Source organism: Penaeus monodon, chromosome 1, assembly GCF_015228065.2.
Source record: "Penaeus monodon isolate SGIC_2016 chromosome 1, NSTDA_Pmon_1, whole genome shotgun sequence".
Classification (NCBI taxonomy): domain Eukaryota; kingdom Metazoa; phylum Arthropoda; class Malacostraca; order Decapoda; family Penaeidae; genus Penaeus; species Penaeus monodon.
In genome coordinates, this window is record NC_051386.1 from 1484884 (window position 1) to 1495467 (window position 10584).

The 10584-nt window shown below is 37.9% G+C and overlaps 1 protein-coding gene across 1 annotated transcript in view; it reads right to left on the reverse strand.

The window, feature by feature from the left end:
• Window positions 1-286: 286 nt before the first annotated feature.
• The window catches only part of LOC119574395, a 17894-nt gene continuing 7596 nt past the window's right edge, over window positions 287-10584 (reverse strand). Inside the window, 5 exon segments of the mRNA XM_037921649.1 lie at window positions 287-2418; window positions 2651-2830; window positions 3026-3127; window positions 3129-3202; window positions 3509-3632. Of these exon segments, the coding sequence (XP_037777577.1) occupies window positions 2113-2418; window positions 2651-2830; window positions 3026-3127; window positions 3129-3202; window positions 3509-3632 (786 nt within the window). The 3' untranslated portion in view covers window positions 287-2112.

Genomic DNA, 10584 nt, shown 5'->3' on the forward strand with positions numbered 1-10584 from the left:
TAACTGTTCAACACAACATGTTCCCACTCCCCAAACCCTATTTGTAGACCAACAGTAATAAAATCAACAACGTCTTCCTTGAAAAAAAGTGAATAATATTAATCAGTGTGTCTGACAAATACATTGTTTCTTTACAAGTATTTGATTTACATTCACATTATCATATAAACATCTATAGTAACTTCCATATCAATGTAATTCACAGGACAACAAACTGACTGATTTTCAATTGCAGATATGTATCAATATCAACGGAAATTTAAATGGTTTGAAGTATAAAACCTGCATCAGATCCAAGTCAGATAACTAGCACTGACTTTCATGTATGCATTAATGCTGATAATATAGAAATACCATGACAATAACCACTGCAAAAAATGAAATGGTCCTTCACACACACTAATCTTGTACATATATGGACATGCACTTCCACATACAGATTACAGAAGTGGTACATCTGTGATCTGAATTTCCACCTGGATAAAGTTACATCATAATATCCAAAGCATCCCTTTACTGCTCAACAAACGCATGCAATTATTTGAAAATATGAAAGACCCCCTATCTGGATGCAGTTCCACCGTGATAATATGTATAAAACATTAATGATATTGAGACAGGAAACGGGAATATCATAATCACCATAACACTAGTGAAGTCAAGAGATTGTCAGGATCGCTACCTTACCCTGTCATGTTTGGTGGCGCTGCTTGCATTGCTTCCAAATTTTATTCCCCGAAAATGGGTCATACAGTTTCTCCATCTGGCAATGCGCATTACATTTAAAATCTCCAAAACATTCAGCTAAAACACTAATCTCACTGATACACTCAAACCATTCCTTCGTAGTGAATCATACTTTCCTTTGTCTTTCCAAATTCATACTTTAGTGAATAATGAAGTAAAAGAAAAAGGAAAAGCAGAGAAATGGTCTTCACATAGCAAGTATGTTCAAAATGAACCTTTTGGCATTCTATGTTTATTCCTTAATTAAAGAAAAGTATTTAAACTATTTATCTTTGTCTTCCCCACATAAGCCAAGAAAAAAAAATTATTTCTAGATAAAACAATAGGAATTTCCCCCTAGTAACGATTAAAATTTAATAAAATTACTCTGCAAAATACATAAAACATAGATAGAGTATCATTTTTTGGATACATAAAATGATAACCACTTGATCATATACTTTTAACATGCAAATACAGTTCTCACATAAATCACGTATACCCACTTAAAATTCAGTATTAAAATGTATTTCCTTTTAACTACAAAACCGATAACTATCCCCTATCACATTAAATTAAAAGATTATCTAAAACGAATCTTTGGTAAAATGCCATACAGCCAAACCAGTGGAGTATCCATGCTTCACCGTATCAGAACATCATACAATACGAATTGTCAAATTCCTCTGAACTTCATAATAATAATAAAGCTTTGAAATATGGTAAGTGAAAATCAAGGACACATTCTCTTTTTCAAATGCTTGCCTTTGAGCTCTGGTAGCAACAGATATGGGAATTAAGAGTGCAACAACTCTTTCACTTTACCTTTTTCTTAAACATACTAACTAAAAACAGCTATTTTAGTGCCTCATAAACAGCTTGAGAGCTGATGATAGAAATTGGCACAATGATTTTTATATCTTGAAGTTTCTTCTGAGGATCAACACTACTAGTGGTAATTTTAGAAATAGGTTCCACTCTTAAACATTTTGCTAAAGTCTAAACTATGTTTTTTCCTTTTTTTTCCCAACATGCAGTAATTTCACTCAGTCAGTCAAATAATCTTCTTCTTTAAATGTACACAATTTTCTAACAATCAAAACCTGAGCTTATAAATACTTTATGAAGCAAAGAGATTTGTACCATATAGATACATATTGGCAATATATCTTTAGACTCAAATATAAGACAATATCATTTTAATTACTATGATATTTTCTCCCTCTACTTAAGAATGTCTTAGAATGTTTACTTGAAAATTACCTTTGCCAGAAAAATACTTTGTAGAGGTAAAAACACCTTACTAACTTATCTCATGAATGCTTTAAAATAAATGGTTCTTTTTTTATTTTACATGACTTTTTTGGGTGTGCACACAAGCAAAGGTTAGTAAAGTGAACCTCTACGCATGAGTCTGTCGCTAGTTTGCAGAAGTTGGAGGGATACACCAAGGTTGAAGTTTTTGAGCTCATTGTTCAACAAGGTTTTGAGTGCAGCACTTAGTTCGTGTGCCAAGCGAGGTCTCTCCCGTCTGAGTAAATCTGTTAGTAATGAGTTCAAAACCTTACTAACCAAGGCACCGCCTGTCATCTGGGCAAGACGACATCTTACACCTTCCAAAACCAAGTCACTTGTCAGATCCCTTACTTCTAGTCGTCCGCGGCATTCCTTTAACTTGGCTCGAAGTGTGACCTGCAATGCACAAGATTTTATGAGGGTCCATTTAAGAAAGGAGCTGCAGTGAAAATGTCTTTGTTGTGTAATACTTATAAAAATAGAAACGCAATGAATTCTACACGAATGGAGCTTTATCTGTCAACCAATGTCATATATATTATCAAAATACACATTCAAGCCTCAAAGCAACCTATAGCGACTGGGAAAAACTGCCTTGCACCAGTATACAATCCAGTGGTCAATTTACCTTAGCATTGTTGGTTGTGACTGTGAATGGCCCTCTAGCCGAGATAGGGATGACTTTAACCAACTTCCCCTGAAGCTCATACTCCCCATCGAGTAGCAGCGTATCATATGCGAGGCTCACAGTTATGGTCAAGAGCTGTACATTCACTTTCACCTCTTCAATGACAAACTCAGACAGCCCCTAAGATATAAATGCACCTTGGTTAGAATATCTGCAAACCACTCTCCACACTAGCAAATTACTGTGTTTACTATCATCCATGAGATGCTATAGCAACTACTCTTTGCTTTGGAATACTATAATACAATTCAAGGAACCATAGATATGAAAAAAGAGGGAACTGGTAATTGCTCCACAGTTTCAAAAATCACCAACCGTTAGTGCCATGTTGGAGAGCTTCACGGAGATGCTTAGAGCTGGATGCTGATGGGTGATGATTTGCGTCTCGACTGCAAGGGGGTCCAGAGGGATCACTCCCTGCAGTTGTCCGTCCGGGCTCTCCTTTCATGGATTCCCTGCATGATGCCAAGAGGGAGCGGATAGCCTCCTCTCCTGGTTTTTCCAAAAAATTAAAAATTTGGGGCCAGGAAAACCTTTAATTTTTCCGGTTTTTTGGTTTGCCCAAATTTTAAACGAGGGTTTCCTTCAAACCCCCGTTTCGGGGAAGGTTTAATTTGTTTTAGTTAAAGGGGGGAAAGGTTTCCAAAAAAACCTTAAAAACCAAAACAAAACCCCCCCCCCCCCCCCCCCCCCCCCCCCCCCCCCCCCCCCCCCCCCCCCCCCCCCCCCCCCCCCCCCGGGGGGGGGGGGGGGGGGGGGGGGGGGGGGGGGGGGGGGGGGGGGGGGGGAGATTTTCACGGAACAAGAGGGGACAATTAACCTTAAAAATCCGGGGGTCCGAAAATCCCCCATTTGTCCGCCGGGCTTTCCTTTCATTGGGGCCAAAAAGGGCCGGAAGCCTTTTTGACTCCATGCCCGGGGGCTGCGGGGGAAAACCGGGGGGGAAAACTTTTAGGCCAATTTTCCCACAAAGGATTTATTTCCCCTTTTCAAAAAAAAAAAATTAATAAAAAAATTAAAATAAAATTAATATAATATCCTAAATTATTAATTTTTATATTTAAATAATATTTTAAAAAATTTTAAGAAAAATATATAAATAATAAATAGGATTTAATTAGGTAAAGGGTGTAAAATTTTCATTTATTAATAAAAAATAAAATTAATAAAAAGATTTTTAAATATTAAAATTAAAATAATTATTTTTAACAATATCCTTAGATATAAAATATTTTGTTTAATTTAATAATAAATTAAAAAAAGATATAAAAAGAAAAATTAATTTTTTCCCTTTAAAAAATAAAAGTTAGGCCGGGGGTAAGCTATACAAATTTGGAGGTTATTTTGGGGGTGATGTTTGGGGGTTGAGAAGGGGGTAGGGCCCCAAAGTTCCCCAGGGAGTCCGGGTCCCTTTTTAGGGAATTCCCTCAATCCGGGCGGGGAAAACCAACCCCACCTGTTTGGGGCCCTATTTGGCCCCCGGGCTAGGGCAACCGGGGGTTTTTTGAAGTTCCCCCTTTGCCCAAAGGGAAACAAAAGGGAGGTTATAATGAAAGAGGGGGAATTTTTGGGGTCCGAGTTAAAAAAAATTGGGGGAAGGGCTTGAAATATGGAAAAAGTTTAATTTTGATTTTATTTAATTTAAAAAATTTTTTGATTTTTAATTTTTTTTTTTTTTATAAAATTCAATTTATTTAAAATATTTTTTAAATAATAAGAAATTTTAATAATTTTTCCCCAAAAAAACCAAGGCCTGACCGGTGGTCAAAACCAATCGTTTTTATTTTTCCGGTTGTAAATTTTTTGGAGTGGAGTTAAATTCCCCAAACCCCACCAATTTATTTCTAATATATTTATTTTATTTGGGGGAAAGATATTTTTAAAATTTAGGTAGGAAACGAGGGATTCCGAAGGGGAAAAAGGGCCCGGCCCGGCCCAATAATCAGGGGGGTTTGGGCGGTGTGGGTGGTTAAGTTAAAGGAAAAGCGGGGGTTGAAATATTATTATTTTTTTAATTAGATTTATTTTTTTTTTTTTAATAATTTTTTAATAACTTGGCGGGGTTTTTCCCCCCTTAAAAAATCGAAAGGGGCCCGGGGCCAAAAAAAAACCCGGGGGGGAAGCGCCCGCGCGGGGGGCCGGCCTTCTTCCCGGCCCAAACCCAAGTGGGGGAAAGAATGAAGAGAAAAGGAAAAAGGAAAAAGAGTTTAAAAAAGAGAGAAAAAGAGATAAACAAAGGAAAGAGGGAGAGGTTTAGTGAAGAGAGGGATGGAAAAAGAAGGGAAGGGGAAAAGAAAAGGGAATTGAGGAAAAAGGGATTTTTCGGGGGGGGGAAAAGGGGGAAAAAAAAGGGAAAGAGATAAAGTAAGGGGAAAATTTTAATAAAAAGATAAAAGAGATAAAAGATAAAAAGAGTATAATAAAAGATAAGATTTTAGGGGTCCAAAAGAATGAAAAAAATGAAACCCCATTTTTTGGGGGGAGCCCCGGGATGAAAATAAGAAAGAAGAGAGAAAAGAGAGAAAGGGGATAGAGATAGGGTAGAGAGAAAGAAGAAAAAAGAAAAAAAAAGGAATGGGGGAAAAAGGGGAATAGGAAGAGAGAAGGAGAAAAAAAGGGAGAAGAGAGAGAAAAGAAAAGAAGAAGGAGAGAAGAGAGAAAAGGGGAGAGAAAGAGAAAAAAGAAAAGAAAAGATATAGAAAGAGAGAGAAAAGAAGAAAGAGAGAAGAGAAGAAAAAAGGGAATGGGAAAAGAAGAGAGAGAGATAAAGAGAGATAAAGGGGAAAAAAAAGAGAGAAAGAGAGAAAAAAGAAAAAAAAGAGAGAAAAAGAGAGGAAGAAAAGAATAGGATAAGGAGAGAGAGATAACATAGATAATAGAGAAAAAAGGGTTTTGAGTAGAGATAAATAGTAGTTTTATAAAAAAAATAAATTTTAAAAGTAAGAAATGAGGGAATAAAAGAGAAAAGGAAAGAAAGAAAAAGATATAAGAAGAAAAAAAGAAAAAAAAAAATAAAAAAAAAAAATAAAATAGAGTTTTAAGAAGGAAAATAAGAAAAGAAAAGAAAAAGAATAAGATAAGAAATATATAAAAAAATTTAGAAGATAGATATTTTAAAATAAAAGGAGAAAAATTTAATTATAATAAAATTTTAAAAGAAAAGGATAGGAAAATATATAAAAGGGGAAAAGAAAAAAAAAGAAAAGAAAAAAAAAATTAAAAAAAAAAATAAGAGGGAGAAAAAAAAAAAAAAAAAAAAATAAAATAAAAAAAAAAAAAAAAAAAAAAAATAAAAGAAAAGGGGAAAAAAGATAAAGATCTGTGTAGTTTGTAGAAGAGATATAGAAGAGAGAGAGAGAGAAAAAAGGGGGAGAAGAGTTATGGAAAAGGATAAATATTATAAGAATAAGGGTATTAAAGTAGAAATGGGAAAGATGGGAAAGATTTTAAAAGAAAATAAAAAGAGAAGAGTAAGACATAAAAGTGAAAAAAAATAAAGAAAAAAATGGAATAAAGACCGATAATATAAGAAAATATAGAAAAGATAGAAGAGAAAAAAAGAAAAAAAAAAAATTAAAATAAAAACAAAAAAAAAAAAAAAAATAGAAGAAAATATATATTTTATAAATTTAAAGAAAAATGGGGAAATCAATAAGAATGTAGAGAATAGAAAAATAAAAAAATAAAAAGCATAAGTTTATAAAAATATATAGAGAGTAAAAGGGGAAATAAAAAATAGATAAAAAATATAAAAAAAAGATTATGGGAAAAAAAATATAAAATTAAAAAAGATATAAAATAAGATTTTAATGAGATAGAAAATAAGTTATATAGAAAAAAAAAAAAATTTTATATAAAAATAGAAAAATATATATAAATAATATTTTAATACAAAAATATATATAATAATTTTAAATAATATATATATATAAAAGGTATAAATAGATATATTTTGAAAGATTTTGGGGTTAAAAATTAAAAATTAAAATAATAAATATTTTAAAAGATTTTTAATAAAAAATATAAAAATAAAATTATAGTTTCTCATAAAAATATGTAAAAATTAATAAAAAAAAGATATTTTAAATAATAATTCAAAATATATATAATATTTAATAAAAGTTATATAAAATTTTAGATAGAAAATATATAAAAAATATAATATATAGATTAAAGATAGATATAAAAATATTTTATATATTTTATATATTTTTAAAAAATAATATATAAAGGGATATATAATATTTTTAAAAAAAATATATATATATTTTATATAAAATTTAATAAAAATTATATATATAAATATAATATAAAAATAAAAATTTTAATTATATATAAATATATTTTATATGTAATATATATTTTAAGATATATAATATAAATTATAAATATTATATATATTAAAATAATATAGAAATAGATTTTTATATATTACATATATAATATATAAAAGATATTAAAATATTATAAAAGACATAAGAAAAAATCTATTAATAATAATAAAATATATAAAATTGGGAGTATATAGTATAGAAGGATATAATTATATATAATAAAAAATATAAGGTATATAATATAATATATAATATTATAGGGTATAATAAAAATATATAAAAAATTTTAATATAATATAAAAATATATATATATATATATAATATATAATAATATTTGTATATAAATATTTTATATATATATTTATATAATATATATATATTTTAAATAAAAGGAAAATTATAGTTATATATATATAATTTAATATAATATAAAATAATATAGATAAAAATAAAAAAGAAAAAGGGGGGGAAAGAAAAAAAAAAAAAAAGAGTAATAAAAAAAAGGGGAAAAAATATTAGAAAGAAATAGAAAAAGAAAGAAAAGATAAGAAAGAAGAGGAGAGAGAGAAGAGAGGAGAGAGAGGAGAGAGGGGAGGGAGGGAGGGAGGGGGGGGAAGAGAGAGAGAGAGAGGGGAGAGGAGAGCAAGGAGGGAGGGGAAGAGGAGAAGAGAAAAGAGGGGGAGAGAGAGAGAGGGGAGAGGGGGGAGAGAGCATGAGAGAGAGAGAGGGAGGGAGGGAGAAAAGAGGAGAGAGAGAGAAGAGAGGGGAGAGGGGAGAGGAGAGAAAAGGGGGAAAAGAGGGGAGGAGTTTGAGGGGGGGGAAGCTGGGAGGGGGGAGATGAGAGGGGGACGAGAGAAGGAGGGGAGGGGAAGGAGGGGAGGGGAGAATGAGAGAGGGGAAAAGAGGAGAGAGAAAGGGGAGAGAGAAAAGAGAGAGAGAAAGAGAGAGAGAAAAGAGAGGGGAGAGGAGAGGGAGAGAGAATGAGGGAGAGAATGAGAGAGAGAGAGAAAGGGGGAAGGGAGAGAAGAGAATAGGGAGAGAGGAAGAGGAGAGAAGAGAGAGAGTGAAAAAGAGAGAAAAGAGAGAGAGAAAATTTTGAGAGAGAGAAAAGAGAGAGAGAGAGAGGCCCCCAGAGAGGAAAAGAGAGGAGGAACAAGGGGAGAGGAGAGGGGGAGAGAGAGAAAAAGAGAGAGAGGGAAGGGGAGGAGGGAGGGGGGAAAAGGGGAGGGAGAAAAAGAAAAGGGGAGAGAGAGAAAAGAGGGAGAGAAGGGGGGAGAGAATAGAGAGAGAGAGAGAAAAGGGGGGAGGGAAAAAGCGAGAAAAGAGAGAGGGGGAGCCCCTGAGGGGGGGAGAGGGGGGAGAGAGAGAAAAGAGGGGAGAGGGGAAAGAGAGAGAAGGGAGGCGAGAGAAAAGGAGAGAGAGAAAGAGGGGGGGAAAAAGGAGGGAGGGGGAGGGGAGGGGGGGAAAAGGGGAGGGGAAGGGGGGGGGGGGGAGGGAGGGGGGAGGGAGGGGGGGGGGGGGGGCGAGAGAGAGAGGGAGGAGAGGAGAAAAAGAGTTGATGGGAGAGAGAGAGGAGAGAGGGGGAAAAGGAGAAAGAGAGAGATAGAGGAAAAGGAATGGAGGAAAAGAGGCCCCGGAGAGAGGAGAGAGGACGAGGGGGGAAGAAAGAGGAGAGCAGAAAAAAGGGGCCCCAAGATAGGGGGGGGAAAGGGGGGAAAAAGGCAAAGAGGGGGGGAGAAAGAAAAGGAAAAAGGGGAGAGAGAAAGAAAAAGGGGAGGGGAGAGAGAGAGAGAGGAAGGAAGAGGGGAGAGAGGGGGCGAATTGGAGAGAGAGAGAGGAGAAGAGAGAGAGAGAGAGGAGAGAGAAGAGCGAGGGAGGAAGAGAAAAGAGGAGTGGAGAGAAAGGGGGGTGGGGGGGGGGGGGCGGGGGGGGGGGGGGGGGCGGGGAAAAGGGGGGGGGGGGGGGGGGGTTGGGGGGGGGGGGGGGGGGGAGAGAGAGAGGAAAAGAGAGAGAGAAGATGAGAGGGAAAAGAGGAAGAAGAGAGAGAGGGGAGAGAGGAGAGGGGAGAGAGAGAGAGAAGGGAGGGGGGGGGGGGGGGGGGGGGGGGGGGGGGGGGGAAAAGGGATAGGGAGAGGGAGAGGAGAGGGAAAGGGAGAGAGAGAGAAAAGGGAGGGAGAGAGGCAAAGGACGGGCCCGAGAGAGAGAGAGAGAGAGAGAGAGAGAGCGACGAGAGAGGGGGGAGAGACGGGAGGGGGGGGGGAAGGGGGGAAAAGGGGGAATGAGGGAGGGGGAAGGGGGGGAGAGGGAGGGGGAAGGGGGGGGGGAGGGAGGGTAGGGAAAGGGGGAGGGGAAGAGAGAAGAGGGGGGAGAGAGGGGGAAGGGGGGAGAGAGAGGGGGAAGAGGGGGGGAGAGGGGGGGAGAGAGAGAGGAAAAGAAAAAGGGGGAGAGAGGAAAAAGAGAAAAAAAGGGGAAAAGAGAGCGCAAAAGAAAGGGGGGGCCCCAAAAAAAAAAAGAGGGGAGAAAAAAAGGCAAAGAGGGAGGAAAAAAAAGGGAGAGGGAGAGGAGAGGGGGGGGGGAAGAGAGAGGGAGAGAGAGGGGAGAGAGAGAGGGCGAGAGAGAGAGGGAAGGGGAGAGAAGGGGGGGAGGGGGAGGAAGAGGAGAGAGAGAGAAGACAGAAAAAAAAGGGCCCAAAGAGAGGAAAGAAGGAAAGAGAGAGAAAAAAGGCAAAGGAGGGAAAGAGAAGAAAGAGAGAGAGGGGAGGGTAAAAGAGACAAAAGAGATTTGGAGGTATATGTGAAAAGAGAGGAGGCGGGGGGAGGGGGAATGAGAGAGGGGAAGGGGAGGAAAAGAAAAATGAGGAGAGAGAGAGAGAGAGAGAGTGAGAGAGTATATGTGTGTGTGTGTGTGTGTGTGGGGTGTTTTGTGTGTGTGTGTGTGGTGGTGTGTGTGTGTGGTGTGGTGTGTGGTTGGGGTGTTTTGTGTGTTGTGTTTTTGTGTGGTTTTGGGGTGTGTGGGTGTGTGTGTGTGTTTTGGGGTGTTGGGAGGAGAGAGAGGAGAGAGAGAGAAAGTATGAATGAGAGAAAGATTTGAAAGTTGAGAGGAGAGAGAGAGAGAGAGAGAGAGGAGAAAAGGAGGGGAGGGGAGAGAGAAAAGAGAGAGAGAGAGGGAGAGAGAGAGAGAGAGAGAGAGGAGAGAGAGGAGAGAAGAAAAGAGGAGAGAGGGGCGAGAGAAAGGGGAGAGAAAAGAGAAAAGAGAGGGGAGTTTTGGGGGACAAAAGGGGGGGGGGAGAGGGGGGGAAGGGGGGGAAGGGAGGGAGGGAGGGGGAGAGAGAGAGAGAGAGAGAGAGAGGAGAGAGAGGGGAGAGAGGAGAGGGGGGAAAAAAGAGAGGAGAGAGGAGAGAGAGAGAGGGAGAGAGGGAGAGAGGAGGGGGAGAGGGGAGAGGGGGAGAGAGAGAGAGAGAGATTAGGAGAGAGATTAGGAGAGAGAGGGGAGAAGAGAGAGGGGAAGGTGAGGAGGAGAGAGAGGAGAGGAAAAGAGAG